The 16,977-nt window shown below is 42.3% G+C and overlaps 1 protein-coding gene across 5 annotated transcripts; it reads right to left on the minus strand.

The window, feature by feature from the left end:
• ssh1a (slingshot protein phosphatase 1a) lies at nt 1-16,664 on the minus strand. 5 transcript variants are annotated; one of them, XM_019861665.1, is made up of 15 exons: nt 16,465-16,664; nt 14,616-14,653; nt 9,644-9,744; nt 8,015-8,079; nt 6,244-6,365; nt 5,997-6,059; nt 5,830-5,895; nt 5,354-5,548; nt 5,117-5,210; nt 4,715-4,843; nt 4,583-4,629; nt 4,330-4,476; nt 3,231-3,431; nt 2,448-3,153; nt 1-2,364 (listed from the first exon to the last, which is right to left on the minus strand). In XM_019861665.1, the coding sequence occupies exons 1-15, from the start codon at nt 16,543-16,545 to the stop codon at nt 1,291-1,293; spliced, it is 3,129 nt and encodes a 1,042-aa protein (XP_019717224.1). In that variant the 5' UTR covers nt 16,546-16,664; the 3' UTR covers nt 1-1,290. The 5 variants fall into 5 exon arrangements, with proteins under 5 accessions (XP_019717224.1, XP_019717216.1, XP_019717230.1 ...); XM_019861657.1 differs by having other exon boundaries at nt 5,997-6,065; XM_019861671.1 differs by lacking the exons at nt 14,616-14,653; nt 16,465-16,664 and adding an exon at nt 12,409-13,025 and having other exon boundaries at nt 5,997-6,065.
• Between the last annotated feature and the right edge of the window lie 313 nt (nt 16,665-16,977).

Genomic DNA, 16,977 nt, shown 5'->3' on the forward strand with positions numbered 1-16,977 from the left:
AATGAAAAAAAAACATGTTTATTTTCGTAATCGACACATACAGTACGTTAACATAAAAAGTGCAATATGCAATCAGACTACAGCAATGTACAGTACAAAAGTTACTGCATACTTTAAGTATAAAAAAAAACATGGTTACCAAAAATGGCGTAACCTATTGTGATCGTAGTTTAAAAAAGTGGATATGAGCATAAAAGCCTAACAGCAATAAGCCCAACAACTCCCTCAAGTTTTCCCATTTCTCCCAAATGTGCAAAATGATGTGACAGCGTTTAAATACATGATATACACAAGGACTATATCATACAGCTTTAAATTGATGAGACAACCGCAGCGCTTTGGTTTTTCACATTTAAAAATAATGTTGGCAATCCTCAGGGATGATTTCTTTTTGTACTTGCAGCTTGTCAAAAATGTTCAGAGGACTATGGCCAAAGAAAAAGAAACACAATTTCTGATATGAAATTCTTGATTTGCGTTACATTAAATATAATTCAAGCCACGCAGCATGATTGCTTACTGCTTTCCCCAAAATCACTGAAGGGAATTATGAGGTGGTTAACATTACTTCAATGTTATTTTGGAACATAGCTTGTTGTGTACCAGTATACATAATTAAAAAAAAAAAGAAGTGCAAAGGAACAGCACACTCAGAAATTATTCTTATGTTGGTTGAAGACAGTAAAACGCCACACTCTCTCCACTTGTCATTTCAATCACTCAATCAAACTCAGGCTTCGTCACGCATCAGTTTCATAATTTGATCTCAACTTCAGCACGAAATGGCTCTCCAGGAATTCAACATGAAGGCCTGTGGCATCTAAGACAAAAAACAGTGTAGTACAACTGTACAATTATTAACACTTACAAAACAACACTTTCTGACAGGAAAAAAAAATGGTTGGTCAATTACCAATACTACTTTGTACCGGACTGTATACATAAAAAAAAAAAATGCAGATTGATACAATACAATTTTTCAGTACATACCACGTACTAAGGGCTGTGAATAGAAGGTTGTTCTCATCCTCTTATCTTTCTGCCTAAAACCTGGTGCCTCTCTGGTCTCAAACGTAAGGCACTTGTTTATCCCAACCATGTCAGAGGTGAACTGATGGCTTCTCTTATCAGATACAGCAATATGACGTTCACTGTCAAAGCAGTTTGACAAACAATGTGGCAAATATGTGAATGTTGTGTAAATATTCTTTTTTCTTTCCACAATCTGTACAACCCTCTACAGCGCTACGTGATGAGAAATGAGAGGGAGCTGGAGAACCAACATGCCGGTCAGCTTATGGGCTCCCCTGCTAGAGCTTTCTCTGCAGTGTGCAAGTCCTGGCAGGGTCGGGATTGAGCGGGGGTGGCAGGAGACTCCCACTCCATGCTGTGATCTGGCTCCGGGGACAGTGAGAGAAGCAGTAGTGTCCCTGCATCTGATGAGCAGGCAGAGCACAGGTCTTCGGAGGAGAGATTGAGGCTGTCCAACTTGGCCAGCGAGTTGGACCGTTTGAGCCTGGACGACACAGTGAGGCCCGCCAGACGCATCCGTGTCTCAATCTCCTGTGCCCGCTGACGTACGAGGCCGGGCTTTCCTCTCACGCTGCGCAGACTGTCACTGCTGGAGCTGCGTGTCAATGTGGTGCCGTGAGGCGAGGAGGTGGGGGTGAGCATCCCCGACCCCACCACCCCCAACAAGGCTTCATTGGTAAGGGGAACAACCAGGGGCTCTAACCTTACTTGGCACGGTGTAGATGCTTTCATCAAGTCCCTTGGAAAGACAGGGAACTCTTCCTCTTCCTCCTTGTGCTGAAAGTTCTTCTTGGACATTTGACATGCGGGTAAAGGCTTCAGAGAAGAAGGCAGGCTCTCTTGGGTCAAACCCGAAAGTCTCTCCAGTCTCTCTGCATGGCGGCGCACCACACCTGACTTGTGAAGCTCCACAAAGGTCCCCTCCTGCTGGTTCAGGTGGCAAGGTGTATCTTTGTGCAACTCCACTGTCATCAGCTCCGGGAGAACTTCTGCAGAACCCAAAGGTGGCCTATTCTCACACTCTCTGTTTACATGCCACATATCACCACAGTCCTGCACACCGACAACATGATGAAGGGAGTCAGCTGGCTGCTGTGGTACATCAGGGAGAGCTGCAGGACCAAAGGAAGCACTGTTGGCACAGTCGGACAGAGACACCATGGTCGACTCAAGGTCTTTTGAAGATAGTAGGAATGGAGCACTTGGGACGTCAGTAGGACTGAGCTTAAGGCAAGGCTCTGAAACAGAGGTTGGAGAAATGTCCATCCGCTTGGAATTTAAATCCCTCCGTGAAAATAAAGACACATCAGCTGCAAGCGTGGCAGCTTTTCCCTAAAGAGAAAAAAAGCGAACAATGTGTGTACAACATATTACAAATCAAAGCCTTAATTTCAGGTTTCCAAATACAAACTCACATTAACGTTCTGGTGAGAGGTAAAACGGTTGTTGTTGTTGGAATTTTCGTTCAGAGTTGCCAGGTCCATGCCATTGCTGTCTGCATCCCCTTCGACCTCTAAATCTTGAGTTTCCTCCGCTCCTCCACCTCCGTCCCCACCCCCTCCGTCATCTGGTTGCATTAGGACCTCCATGTCTGCCTCCTCCTTTTGCACATCTTCTTCATCCTCTTCCTCCACTGTGCTAAACTCCAGTCTCAGACGCAGCTCCTCCAGGGGCTCTGGGCCACGGTTGCTGGTCTGGGCTGCGGTGCCCTCCGCTGTTGAGCCAAAAGGGGGAAGCCCCAGGCCCTCCCGCCCATCAAATGCCTCATCATCCAGCAGAGCATCTCGCTCAACATCCTCAATTTCAATGAAGACTTTTTCCATGCCAAGTAGAGGGGGGCCACGCACAGGTGTTGAGGGCTCACTGTCCAGCGCAGAGTCAGACAGCCTCCGGAAATAATAGTTGTTGTAGGCGGGGTCGATCTCCAGAGCTACTTTTCGGCAAGGGGAGGGGCATGCCGCGCCTTTGTCGGGCAGCACATCTTCACAGCAGGGAGACATCGCTGGCTCTGGGGTCAGGTGGTCTCCCTCTTCCTCACCACAGCACTGGACTGAGACCTGCTGACCCTCGGCCATCTCACAGTCTGCGTCTGGATGCCACAGCTTGTTGTGACGCTGTTTGCTGAATGAAGAAGCAAAGGACGAGTCAGTCTCGCTAGAAGTTAAGAAAAGAAAAAGAATTCAAGAGATGCACTATACCTGGCATCAAGGATGCCCTCATACTCTGCCAGCTGTCTCATGAAACTTGGGTTAGGTCGTGTGATGCTCCTCTTTTCCTTGACAAAGTTGTACGCCTTCTCTAGCGACCAGCCGTATTCTTTCATGGCATAAGCGATGACTGTGGAGGCAGATCGGCTGACACCCATCTTACAGTGAACAAGACACTTGGAGTAGTTCTTCCTGGTGGCAAAGAAGGTTAAAGGCATCATTTAACATTTTTGGGATGTACATTATACACTACCCATTGGGTGAAATGTTCCGAGATATTTGGCCCTCAGGTATCATTTAAGAACCAGCCAAAAATGCAACTTCATTTGACCTTGTCTTAACTATCGAATGCACATGTCCAACTGGTGGATGTTTCAGTACTTTCTCCACAAATTGCTGCTTTCTGACAAGCAGCTGAATGGAAACATTTACAACAGGTGTGTTTCATCCCTGAAGAAACTAATACAATTTTCTAGTTCTACAACAGTCCTCTTCATCATGCTGTTCACATTTTGACATCATGAGAATATGATGACACTTAAGACGTAATCTTTACTTAGCAAGCGTCCGGTTTCAAACAGGACATTTTCAGAGGAAGTGAGCATTGAACTGATAGTGTCACAGAATGTCATCAGCAGTTTGCGGCAGCGGTAAAGAGATGCTGAGAGAAGAACAGAAAGGCATTGAAGTGGGCGTCCCTGGAAATGTATTGGTCGATTCATGGATCACACGTCTATTGTGAATTTTGCCTTTTCTCCTCCTTGATAAAGAATAGAAAGTTGTGCAAAAACTAGTCAAACACTGAGTAGGTGGGCATGTGCATTCAAAAGTTGAGGGAACCTTCCCGAACATGTGACATTTTAGGTTCACCCGGAAAGTTCATACGAAAGCCGAATCTCCCCTAATTTTTGTGAGTAGTATACATTGATGTGGCCACTTTAGTAGGTTAATCAGTTCAACTGCGTGTGGACGTTAAAACCTAATCAGGTAATCACACAGAAGCAATCCACTGCATGTCGGCAATTTATGGCTAAAGAGATGATTACATACTATAATGGGCAAAGAACTTTTCTGTTCCATCAGGACTCACTTTGCTTTAACAATGAAGTTGTACGTATCGTTCCAGTGAGCCAGCAGGTCAGTGGCCTCTTCGTCATACACGCGTATATTGTGATAACTGAATGTGCCTGGAAAAAAGTTGTCTATCTCCCTGGTAACATTGAGGATATAGCCCACCCTGAGGAAGAGAGAGAAAGGTCATTCTTTCTTGCTCAGATCACAATGTGAATATATTTTGTATGTGGGTGATTATCACAGCCATTCGACAACATTAAATCAATCACCCCGTCTCTTGCAGTTCTTCCAAATTTGACGCATTCCATTCAGAGCCCTCCAAAGAAAGAATAAATATAGAATTTAAGTATATTATTATTATCCTTTCAGCGAGTTTGATGATCCAGTATAAATTCTCCTACCAGGTAGACGTGGTCAAAGATGAGTGTGGCTTTGTCCATCTGTCCCAAAATCAACAGCATCTCATTGTCGATGAACTCTTTGAATTCCTTCAGGTTGCAGCTCATATGCTGCTCCAACTCAGTACGGATCTAACAACATGGACAATGCATTCACACAATTCATAATCAAGACATTTTAGTACAACGTGACTTTAAATTTTAAGCAAACCATACAAACATTTGTGTTGATTTGTTTATAGCTGCTGTGGTCGAGAATAATGTTGTATCGTATTGCATTGAGTGATCTGAAGAAACATTATAAAGACATTTTATTCAACATAAGACACTAATGTAGCATACGAATCTTTGAATTGCCCAACAGGGGAAAATGCAATGGAATCAGGTCACCCGTGTGAGTCATACCTGTTTGCATGTGACATTTTCAAGATCCTGGCATGTCATGATGCTTCGGAGTTTGGCTCTGATAAGGCACTCTGTCCTCTCTCTCTCTGAAGGCCTATTGAGAGATTTTTTTTTTTTTAAATTTATGTGTTGACACTTCGAAGATAACACGAATGCAAAGATTAGACACGTTTAAAAACAGGGCTGAATAGAATCTTAAATAACGTTCAGATTTTTATGTAATTTGTGATGACTGACTTGTCGACAAACATCGTAGGCGAGTCCGGACGTGTGGATTCCAAGTCCTTCATGGTGTTCCATTCATTGATGCAACTCTGCTCTGAAGCAATGCAGCTTTCATAGTAACCCATCCAAGTGAGAGCCATTCCCCCAGGGAAATAGTTGTATCTACGGGACACCTCGCAGGCCTTGTGGAGCACCTGGAGAGCTGACCTAGTTTGAGATTAAGATTATAGAGGGCAGTTAGACTCTTTTCATCCAAACCAGATAAACAATCAAATACAGCAAATGTGGGAATGTACATTCCAACTGGAGTAATGCGCAAAATGCTCTCAATTCCAGCAGGGGGCACACTCCTGCAGACGATAAAGCAAAAAGCCTTTCTGGTGCAGATTGGCTGCTGTGTTGAGCACATGCGAGCAGGAGGTATGTTGTATTGTGTCAAGAAAAGAGAAAGCTGCAGATCGCCATTATAACTCCAGGGGATTACTCACCACATAGCCTGCACTGACACAGGTTTGAAGACATGAGTCCGCCCTGCCGTATTCACAGTAAAGCCCCTGAGGTGAAAACAAAACAGATGGTCACTCTACGAGTTGGAATGCCATACGCTGTTGTTTGCAGCGGTGATATGAAGGGGGAATATTACTGTGGCACTCACCCATCTCCATCCAGATGGATTTTACTGTCACTCCACAGAGGCAGCACCATGCCAATCGAACAGCTTTTGCTGGCAAGAACAGGAAAACATGATTTGATATAATCAAATCAGCAAACATGTGACACTGTTACTGAAGCAAAAGATGTGCGTGATTGAGTACAAAACAAAGCACAAGTGCAAGGAAAAATCCTACACACGTCAATGCGGGTGTTATTCCTCGTAACACGTTCAACAGCTGTCTTCTCACCAGTCTTTGTTAGTAAAGTCGATTCCCAGTAGGATGTTCTCCTCTGTGTCCTGCCGTCCACTGGTGTATACAACTACCATGTATCGCACACGATCTAACCATGCACTCTCCAGCCGCACGGCCTACTCAGGGACACACATAATGCACATTCATTTCAAAGTCATGTTACAGTCGAATTCATGCTCATGGTGAGAACGCTTTTTATTACTACAACTACTCCTATTTGCAGAGCTGCCACAAACTGTACAGGAAATTGTCAGTTTTATTATTTGCATGTGCGTAATGGGCAGTCTAACCAGTAGGTGTCTGTTTCATACTTCCTATGCACACCGTGGAAACATTTGGTCATGCTCTCAAAACTATGCTGTTCAAACCTGCTCTCTCAACTGATAATTACAAAGAACACGTCGAGTATCTTTAACACACAATAAATTGTATTGTAGAGGGTTGACTGTGCCAGGTAAGCCACTGGCATGTACTGGATGTGCATTTTTTTTGCTTATTTACTAGATTTACAGTGTGTTTGGAGTATTCATTTCACTTTGTCCACATTTTTTTTATGTTATATGCGTCCAAAATTGATGGCCTCTTTGCCCCCCGCCACCCTCAAACACCACCGCATACGACAATGTGAAAAGTTCAAATGTTTTTTTCAAGGAAATTTTGGTAAATGCAAGAAAAAGACATCACATCTTCAGTGTATCCTGTTTCTTACATCTCAAAGGAGTTCACCTTTGGTAAATTCAGTTGATTGGTCGTGACTTGGAAAGGCATACACCTGCCTCTATAAGGTTTAACGACTAATAGTGCATGACAGAACATGAAGCATGAAGTCAAAGGAATTGTTGGTAGAGGCACGGATCTAAGAAATGGTCTGAAAAAAAAAAAATTGCTGCTTTGACGCATTGAGCGCAGTGGCCTTCATCATCCCAAAATGGAAGATGTAAACTAAAGGGCCTTTTGAAGAGAGGGGACCAAGAACTTCATGGGCTCAAACCGAGCTCCATCATTCTTCTGAGGAAAGAGAACCTTCCAAAATGACAACATTCCTGCAGCAATCACCCACTGAAGGCTGTATAATACGGTGGCCAGAGAGTCTCCCCTTAACAAAAGGTAAATGAATGCCCACCTAATGTTTGCCCAAGGACAGCCACAGGTCGGGCTATGAGAGACAAATTCCACTTAGACTTGGTCTGATGAGAAATTGATCTCTTTGGCTTGAATACCAGACATCATGTTTGGAGGTAACCATGCACCGCTCATCACCTGGCCAATATCATTCCTACAGTGAAGCATGGCGGGCGGTCCAGTGGTCAACTCGTTAGCGTGTTGACCTCACAGTGCGGAGGTGCAGGGTTTGATTCCGGCTCCAGCCTCCCTGTGTGGAGTTTGCATGTTCTCGCTGTGCCTGCGTGGGTTTTCTCCAGGTACTCTGGTTACCTCCCACATTCCGTAGCAGGTTGATGGAACACTCTAAATTGTCCCTAGGTATGAGTGAGAGTGCAAATTGTTTTTTGTCTGTATGCCTTGCGATTGGCTGGCAACCAGTTCAGGGTGTACCACACCTACTGCCCGAAGACAGCTGGGATGGGCTCCGGAACACTTTCTTAGTTTGTTTTTGATAAATCATTATTTGTAACCTTGTCATTAAGGGATGCTTGAGGAAAACTATTATTCTTTCAATTTTGGAAAAGGCCATAACATGACAACAATATGTAGAAAAAAGTGAAGCACTGTAAATACTTTCGGGATGCTGTATGTTGTTTCTCACCAGTTTGATCCGGTCCTCTGAGCGAAGAATGTTTATCATCACCTGTAGGTGTTGAGGTAAGTCCCCTGTTAAAGAACATCGACAACGATACGACTGTGTCAGACTTTGATTCAATTTAAAGTTAAAGAATTCTAAGGAGGATTAACAGTCTTTTACTCAAATACAACATATTTTTGTCCACAGGCGTTTTAAATTCCTGAATTGGATTCCCGTTTTAACATGAACTAAACCCCATTAAGTCATTCCCACTGTTCCATTCCTCCTTGTGATACAGCGGTTGAACTGGGTTGTGAAACCGAGTGTGCAGGAACAACTGCAATGACAGATAACTGTTGATGGCAGGCCAACGCTGTTTAAATATGTTGACAAGCAAACTGTGGCAGCCAGGCAGGTGTTAATTACAACCTTTGGCATAAAAACGGAACGTGCACGACGGTTTGGTCATGTACACTGCAACATAATGTAATTTCTAGCCTCAGGTCTTAACAAAACCCTGAAAAAAATATGCATTGAGCATCAGGTCATTAAGGTGCCAAATGAGAGCAGTAGCAGCAGAATATAAGGCATATACTGTAATCTGTACAGAAAATGGATAGATGCTAGCTAAATATCATGTGTAAAACTTTGCTATTGGTTTCTTACAGTGCTTAAGTTACATTCTATCCTGAAAACTATGAATTTATACTGGAAACCATGAATAGAATGATGATATATGACAAAGAGGCAACACTTTATGACATTACGGTTCTGATTAATAAGAAACGTTAAAGTATGTTTTGGATAACTCAAGTGCATTGGACAGTTAGGCGTGTATTCATGGCCTTTGTTTGCATGGCTCTGAGGCAGCCACGTTGGCATGGTGCCAGTTCAAAGACAGTGTCAAACAGTCAGAATCCAAAACATAAGCGGAAAATTCCAAGAATTATGTTATACACTGATCTGCATCAACAACTAAACAAGAATGACAAATATTTTCTTTTTTTTTTGCCCTGAAGACAGTGGTAGCATTCATTTTGTCCCATGTGCTCGAGTTTTTTTTCTGTGCCACGTTATGAGCTTTCCAGAAGTAGTTGATGTTATTGCTTGTTTTCTTAGCATTAGTTGATGTATATTAAACATGTATGTATGAAGTGCATGAACAAACTATCCATTTATGAAAAAATACTGAAAAACGGAGTAAATGTCCATGTGCGTCCAAGAAATAGTGAACTGTTATTTAATTAATGTATGCCAAGTATACACAAGTACTCTTCTTCCCCTACAGTGCCTTACAAATGTACAACGATTTTCTAAAGGAAAAAAAAACACGTTTTCCTGCACTTTAAAAAAATGTCAAATTACAGTGCCTCCATTTTAAACTTCAACATGCTTTCTCCACAGCTCCAACTGTGCACAGGATATTGGAACTTAATCTGGCTAAACTATAGGATGGCAACAGTCTTATCAGTGAGGTAACCTCCAGCCTCGTCTCTCCAGCTACAAAACAGCGATGGCAGAGTTAGGGAGTTAAGACTTCACTTCCTCATTAGACAAAACTGACCATCTTGTTAAATCTGACAAACGGACTGCTTAGGGAAACGAATAGAATAAAATGCATAACTACTGTTGGATGTTTGTTGTGGTTCTCACCTGCATGTTTGTGGTGGGGTTGTACTTTCTGGCCCTGTTGAGAGCTCCCTTGCTGGAGGAAGAGCGCAGCACCCTTCACCATAAAGAAGCTCTCACTCAGGCTGGAAAACATAAAAGAGACATTTCACATCAGTAGATGCTACAGATCAAACACTGCAGCATTCATATACCTTTCCCATTTCAGGACTTTGTTTTTAGTGCCATTTTTAAAAGAGGGGAGTGAAAAGAGGAGAGTGTGTGAGTGAGTCTGAGGTGACGAGGGAGAGCGTTCCAGAAGAAGGAGGCAGCGACAGAGAAGGCTCTGTCTCCCCAGATCCGGTGCTCGGTTCAGATGGGAGAGGTGAGGAGGTTGGCATGGACAGATCTAAGATTGCAGGTAGGGATGTGATGGTGAAGGAGGTCAGGTCTGAGGGGGTGATGTTGGAAAGGGCCTTGAAGATGATGAAAACATTTTTAAACTGGATTCGTTGCTGGGTGGGGAGCCAGTTTCAGTGTTGGAGGACTGGGGTAATGTGGTTTCTGGTGCGAGAGTGGGTGAGGAGACGGGCAGGAGATTGGATTGGAGATTATTGAGGGTTTGGGAGGGTAAGCCAAATAAAATGACATGAAAAACATTCTTGGCTTTCTGAAGAAATGTGCCAGCGAGACTAAGGAGTCGGGCATGAGTCACTTAAAAGGATTGTTTAGTTCAGTTAATGGCATGTAAAAACATTTTGGGCATAATTCATAATTCTCGTCTTGTGTGAAATAACACCCCACCCCAACCACCCGAACAAATTAAGTGCAATTAACTGTACACACCTGCCTATAAAATCCAAAGGTTTGCTAGGTTTGGCTTAGAAGATGTCGAAAAGATGACATCAGTGAATAAAAAAATAGTGACGTGATTCCTCCAGGGAATCCAGGCTGACTTTCAGTCATTCCATTTCTTGAAAATGGCAGGAGGATGGCGCCTACTTTCTATGACATGACATCATTCGGAAAGTTCAAAACTGTTGAATGACAGGTACACGTAATTCAGGTAATAGAGAATGATTAGAAAAAGACAGATGTTTTCGTAAAACACTGTTTCAAAAGTATTCATTCATATCAGAAAGAGACCTCACTAACCCTCTTTGTGCCAGGGAGAATAGTGGTGAACAAGTGTCTAAATTTAGGAATCAGTTCAACTCATAACCGTCCTATACAAATGATAATAATAAAAAATAATAATATTTAGCGCCTTAAATCACATTTTAGCCCCTACACTCAACACAAAAAGATCTTGACTCTCTAAAAGGTCTTTAAGTCACACTGTGGCATTACTGAGAAAAAGGGCAATGTGCAGTTACTGTACTTCCAGTACATTTAATGTAATATTATCTAACAAGAATACTGTGGCAACAGATCATTACCGCACCAAATAATGCCAAAATGAATAGGCCTTGTAAAACCATGAATTAATTGATTACTGTAACTCACTGATTAGTGTATTGCTTAAAAGTTGTACTACGTTGTGGTTGGTCCTGTGTGTTTTATCAAAAGCGTTCAGATTCAGCATCCATCATGATCAAGCGTATAAATTGGCACAAAATACATTCAAAGAGTCTGAGGTAGTCAGTACTCACAGTAAAAAGTAATCACATTTTCAATTGCAATATTGACAAAAAATAAACATGCATTATTTATAATTGCTTCATTATGCCTAATATCACAAATAAAATTAAAATCATTTTGATTGAAATACAATATTAATAAGAACATTTTCCACAAAAGACCTCTGTACACTAGTGCAGTGTCTAAAAATCCAGAAGAGCAGGCCGGCACCAAGCAGACCATTTTACAAAAACAATGGACTTCCTTTTGTAAGCCTCACAATACATTCCCTCCGCCCTCAGCACCATGGGGGGGGGGGACGTTCTACAGAAACAAAACATGTGGGTGGACACTTTTCAAATGACAGCTTTTGTACCACTGTGGTGGATTTAGTTTTAGTTTGTTGGATGTGTGGGATTTACAAGTGTCAGGGGGGGCTCGGGCAATAAGGGATAAATATGAGGCTGAAGCAACAAAAGCCGAGGTAGAAAGGGAGACAAGCAGATGCTTGCTGCTCAGTATGGTGGACAAATTCCATCTGCTCATTTCAACCGCTAACTCAACCCAAAGGTCACAGGACTTAGATCAGGATAGTTTCAGCTCATCCACAAACATGCATTAAAATAGCAGTGTATAACGTATCAAAGAAAACATTGGACTCTCTGAAAAACCTTCACAACAGTCCTCTTTGAGTCCTCCCATCCTAACTGCGTACCATCTCTTGACTGCTCTATTTGCTATAATCACACCTACTGGTTTGTATACACCATCATTTTCTTCCATTATTTATGAAGTCTTAAAACTTCTTGTACATTATCAGATGTCATATAGTGAGCTATTCCATGTTTGTACCTGAATCTGTATTTATCATTTGTGCGCGTGAGGTCATGAGTTGTTGTAGTTTTAAAAAGTTTCTTATTACATTTTAACAAGTCACCCAAAGACAGTCAAGAAAACGTTTTAGTTTTTAGGAGTCAATCTGTTGTACAGTGACAGAAGCCTCGTGTTAGTTCAAAGATTAATTATTCAGTTTTCTGATCTGGCTAGCGTGACATTACTTTAACAACAGCGGCAATCAAATTTGAAGGCAGGAAATGAAATTTAAGTGAACATAATTCCAGCATCTCTGAGTAATTTTGCTAGTGTTACAAATATTTGTTTCCAGTGGAAAGAGCCTTAACTTCACTCACATGCGCCGCACCTCACTGTGGGTCACCATGGCATTCCCCACAAAATAAGGTAGCTTCACCACAGCCTCCTGAAAGGCTTCTACAAACAGATGCATCCTTGACTCCACAAGCCACTTCCTGTTCGCCAGCCTTCAGAAAAAAAGAGCCATGAAGCAGCGCTGGTTCTGAGTCTTGACCCGATCGCTCGACTGAGTGACAGACTGACAGACAGCCTTGACTCATCCACTGTGCTCGGAGGTGTTTAAGATTCCACTCCTTCTGGCGCTCCCTCCCTCTGCCCTCCCAGTGTCTGTGTGGGCCTATCAGACTGGAGGGACATGGTGCAGTCTCCACCTGCTGCCTGAGACTAACACAACCGTGCTTGTCTCATCTGTCTATGCTGGCTCACAGTGATAAAAGCAAATTGTAGGATTTTCTTGCTGCAGAAAGCAGTCCTGGTGTTATGAGATGTAGTTTTTTCCTGTCATTGCGCTCAAAATATCTGGTTTTGTCCTCCATTGTAATTGGCACTGCAAATGGTAATCATTGGTTTTCAACTCGTCCTGTCACTGCAAAAAAATGTCCACCTACAGGATCTTGCCTTTCCATCTGATAGTGTTTCCCAATCTTTATGAAGCCAAGGCACAAATTGTAGTGTTCACAGTAATGTCACAAAAAAAGTATATGGAGGGAAAACATTTTTTTTTTGACCAACAAATTTACTTAGTCAATGCATGAGTTACTCTGGTTAATGGCAACAGGTGGATTACAGAGATGAATTATGTACCTTGTGCCTCCTTGTGGAAGAGCATTTATTTGTTCTGCCTCTAACTATGCACCACTGGCAAAGATGGATGAACACAACACATTTTTTGTTGTTGTAGTTTCCCCCCCGCGGAGCAATAGTGTAAAAGTTGGATGTGTTTCAGAGGCATACCTGATGGTGCCGCAGCACACAGTTTGGGAAGAACGTCTATCAGATATCTTTATTCCGTTTCTGCAAACGCAATATGATTCAGAATGCCGTATTCAAACTAGTAGGGCTGCATATTTTTATAAAGAAAATTGACTTCCCCATTAAAATAACTTTCTTTTTTAGAATTTTGCTTTTTGAAACCAATGAGTCAGAGACCTTGGATACAACTATATGAAATTTATATGCAGTGTTTGGTTGCAACACATCAGACAAAGACACCAAATTCACATGTTCAACAGAAATAAACTATCACTTGGCCTGGCTTGACAAAGATTACAGAAAAATACAGACCTCAATCAGTCAAAGCAGCTCTACAGGGGGCACAAGCCATTGCCGATTGTACGAGGACATGAAGGACGCAGAAAATGGATGGCTTAGATGGGAAAAGATGACGTTTTGTGGTTACTCCTAATGGGACAAGCCGAAAGGAAGACTGACTTCATTCAGTCACATAAAAACATTACAGAAACAGGTTTACTGGGCCAGAAAAAATAGACAAATTTTTCTAAATATTTAGGAGGCACCATGTTTCCACAACAGTCCCTCCGAACTGACAAAATACGGTAGGTAGCTGTTCTGTGCTGAAAACACGACATTTCCCACAGCCCCCATGTTTTCTGCTGCCATGATTTCAAAGCATGGCATGTTTACATTTTATAGTAACGTTTCGTTAGACTTTTTTTTTTTAACCTTCTCCCAAAAAATGACTCTCCTCAATACAGCAGCGTGCCTTTTTGTACCAAACTCCGGTCACAAAAAAAAAATAAAATAAAAAAACATTCACAGAAATGTATCCAAACTGACACAAGTTTCTTCTTCGCTGATGCCAACTCTTGTGTTGCCATTGCAGAGTTCACGAAATAGCTCAACAGCCAATTTCATCACACGCAGCACTAAACCTACGCCTCCTTTACATCACCTATTAAACCCAGCTTTTTCAACCCCTTTTTCCGTGTTGTTTTGGATAAATGCAACTGACATTGAATGGAGGAACAAAGACGACTTGGCAAAAAGTGAAGGATGATATGTGTGGAGGCTGCCTGTTTGTAAGGCAATTGTGTGTGAAGAACAATGGATGCTGACATCTTTGCGCGTGTGATTTTCTGATTACGGATCACACAGAGTTGCAGCAATATCCCGCCTCCATTGGGTTCTGTGTTAAATGCACAGGCGGATAAACGCTGAATAGTTTGTCAACTGATGTCTATATTGCAGTGTCTCATATGTGAAAGTGGCTTGCGACACAGCTTACCTTTGATTCATCCGCCGCTCATCTTCGCTCCCAAAGTCCTGAAATACAGCAAATAGAATATCTTAATTATCCATGAACTGTGAAATTTAAAATAGTAGATAACACGGAAACTAAAACAAGAAAATATTCGACAACCCAAACTTAATTTTGGACCAAGGAAGTGCAATTTCATGCAAAACAATGACCAGGCATATTGCTTTATTATTAGACTACTTAATTGCTGTTGAGTGTGATTTATTTTTGACTATTCACCAGAAATTGTACATGCCAGTTTTCATGCACCATTGCACATGACATGAGCAATGCGAAAATAAAAAAATCCATCATTGTTTTTCATTGTTATTTTTATTTTCATCAATTCATCACTGCACCTCTTGTATTATTTAATAATGTGTTTAACATTATATTGCGCAAGTGTACCTATTGAAGTGGCAGGTGTGGGTATATGCAGATGCAAAGGGTATGTTCAGTTACGAACAATTATTATGCAAGAATAACACATTTCATTTCCCATCGTAGGCTCTTGAAGTCTAAATAGGGTGAATCAAGCTACTCAACGTTAGCATGTTACATTTCTGTTGATGCTCTTTTCCTGCAGTTGTACTCCACACTGCACCCACCCCTCGTCGAGCCGATGACATCATAGCTGCAGCAGCTTTTACTGTTCCATGTCACCAGACATCTGCTCACTGCACCGACGATGACGACGACAGATACCGTTTTAAATGAGCAAAACTAAATAACAGAAAAATAGGGACTTTCCTCACAAATGCGAACAACTACGATGTCGTAACTGAGTCCTGTATGCTTAATAGAGTGGTATTTGTACAAGGTTATTTCAAAACGACTTTATGTTGATTTAAGATAACTGTGACCAAAAAAAGAATGTGATTGTTAATCGAAAAGCTAATATTGTAACAAGTGATCTAGCATACACTAAGAATCACAAATGAGTAGGTCACAACACAAAAACTGAAAATTGATTACTTGAACAATATTATTTGTGTCAATTTGACCGTAGATTAGAGGGGCGCACAACTACCAGACATTTTGATAAAAGTCACCTTTAATTGGTAAAATTAGCAAAATATAAAATACAACTCAATTCGAAGCAGGGTGGTTGGACATTTTTACTGTTGGTGGTTGATAAACTTGGTAGTTAGCGCCCCCATCTGATGGTAAAGACGAGGTTCACCACTGTGTTTAAAATTTGAAATGGCAAGTTGCTGTCACTCTGAACCAAACATAAATGCCAATACAACCGGACAAGCCCCCGCAAAAATGACACAATAAAGCCATTATGAGGGGTAGAAGTCTTTTACTCGACAATGTCTGGCTTTTCCCCAACAGAGCCATCAAACGATCAGTTTCTAGAATCCTAACAGGGATGTGACAAGCCAAGCTATCAAACAAAACACGAAAGTGTCACTAGCTCAAACTTTAAATGTCAAACAGTGAATGAAGGGCAGCTTAGAGGGGAGATGCATGGTTGTCGTTAGTGTTAATTATGTTGTGCCGGGCAGACTGTTTAATCAAATTAAACGTCATTTTCACGGCTAGCCAGTCACGTCACGAACGAGCTAACGTTAGCCACTTGCTTCGCAGTCCTGCAAAGGCTAATCGTTGTTATCTTTACATCCCTACCCACGTAAACAGATATAATGGAAGCACTGATTCTCTTGCCACTTAAGTGGGCTAAAAAGCAACGAACGGTAGCAGCTGTAGGCTTCCATCAAAGGGGCCTTTCTCCGGCAACATCTCTCCTCATTATCATCTCCTCAGAAACACCACGACACACCGGAGAATTCGTTTTTATACGTTCACCCTTCTCCCCCCGGAGCAAACAGACCTCGCCCGCAGTGGTGGTCGCGGTGCTGGCGGTGGACGCGGCGCTGGGGGTCGGAGACCGCTGCAGAGTAACTAACGCCATGGCTGGAAGCGGAAGATTCACCGGCGGCCGTTGGGGCCTGGTGAGCTGCCTGTTGGTGTTAGCTAGCTGCCCGGCTAACGATCCGCCTGGCGCCTGGTGAATGAACACAAGGACGGAAGGCGTGGGGGCGGTAGAGAGTGCCTCCACCGACCTCGCGTCATTACACTTTCCATTGATTGGTACGCTGCAGTACTGCATAGTGTACACTACTTGCTGTTATTGTTTGCGCAGGGACAACATGAAGGGAAATAGCAACAAAATGAATAAATCATAAAGGGTGAAAATCTGAAAATTAGATGCAAATGTTTTTATTCAATTTTTATTGATAGGTTTGTATACACTCCCTCCCCGATCCGTCACTTTATCGTGGTAGAGGGGTTTGTGTGTTCCAGTGATGCTCGGAGTTAAGTCGTCTGGTGATTGATGCCCCTG

This window comes from Hippocampus comes, unplaced genomic scaffold (genome assembly GCF_001891065.2).
Source record: "Hippocampus comes isolate QL1 unplaced genomic scaffold, H_comes_QL1_v1.1 scaffold147, whole genome shotgun sequence".
Lineage (NCBI taxonomy): Eukaryota > Metazoa > Chordata > Actinopteri > Syngnathiformes > Syngnathidae > Hippocampus > Hippocampus comes.

What these genes read in the sequence shown, in the direction of transcription:
- ssh1a (XM_019861657.1), bottom strand. Translation starts at nt 16,545, where the DNA reads ATGGCGTTAGTTACTCTGCAGCGGTCTCCGACCCCCAGCGCCGCGTCC. An exon ending in CGACCACCACTGCGGGCGAG is followed by an intron (nt 14,654 to 16,464) that starts GTCTGTTTGCTC and finishes GCTGTATTTCAG; the next exon opens with GACTTTGGGAGCGAAGATGA. An exon ending in GAGGGCATCCTTGATGCCAG is followed by an intron (nt 3,154 to 3,230) that starts GTATAGTGCATC and finishes TTCTTCATTCAG; the next exon opens with CAAACAGCGTCACAACAAGC.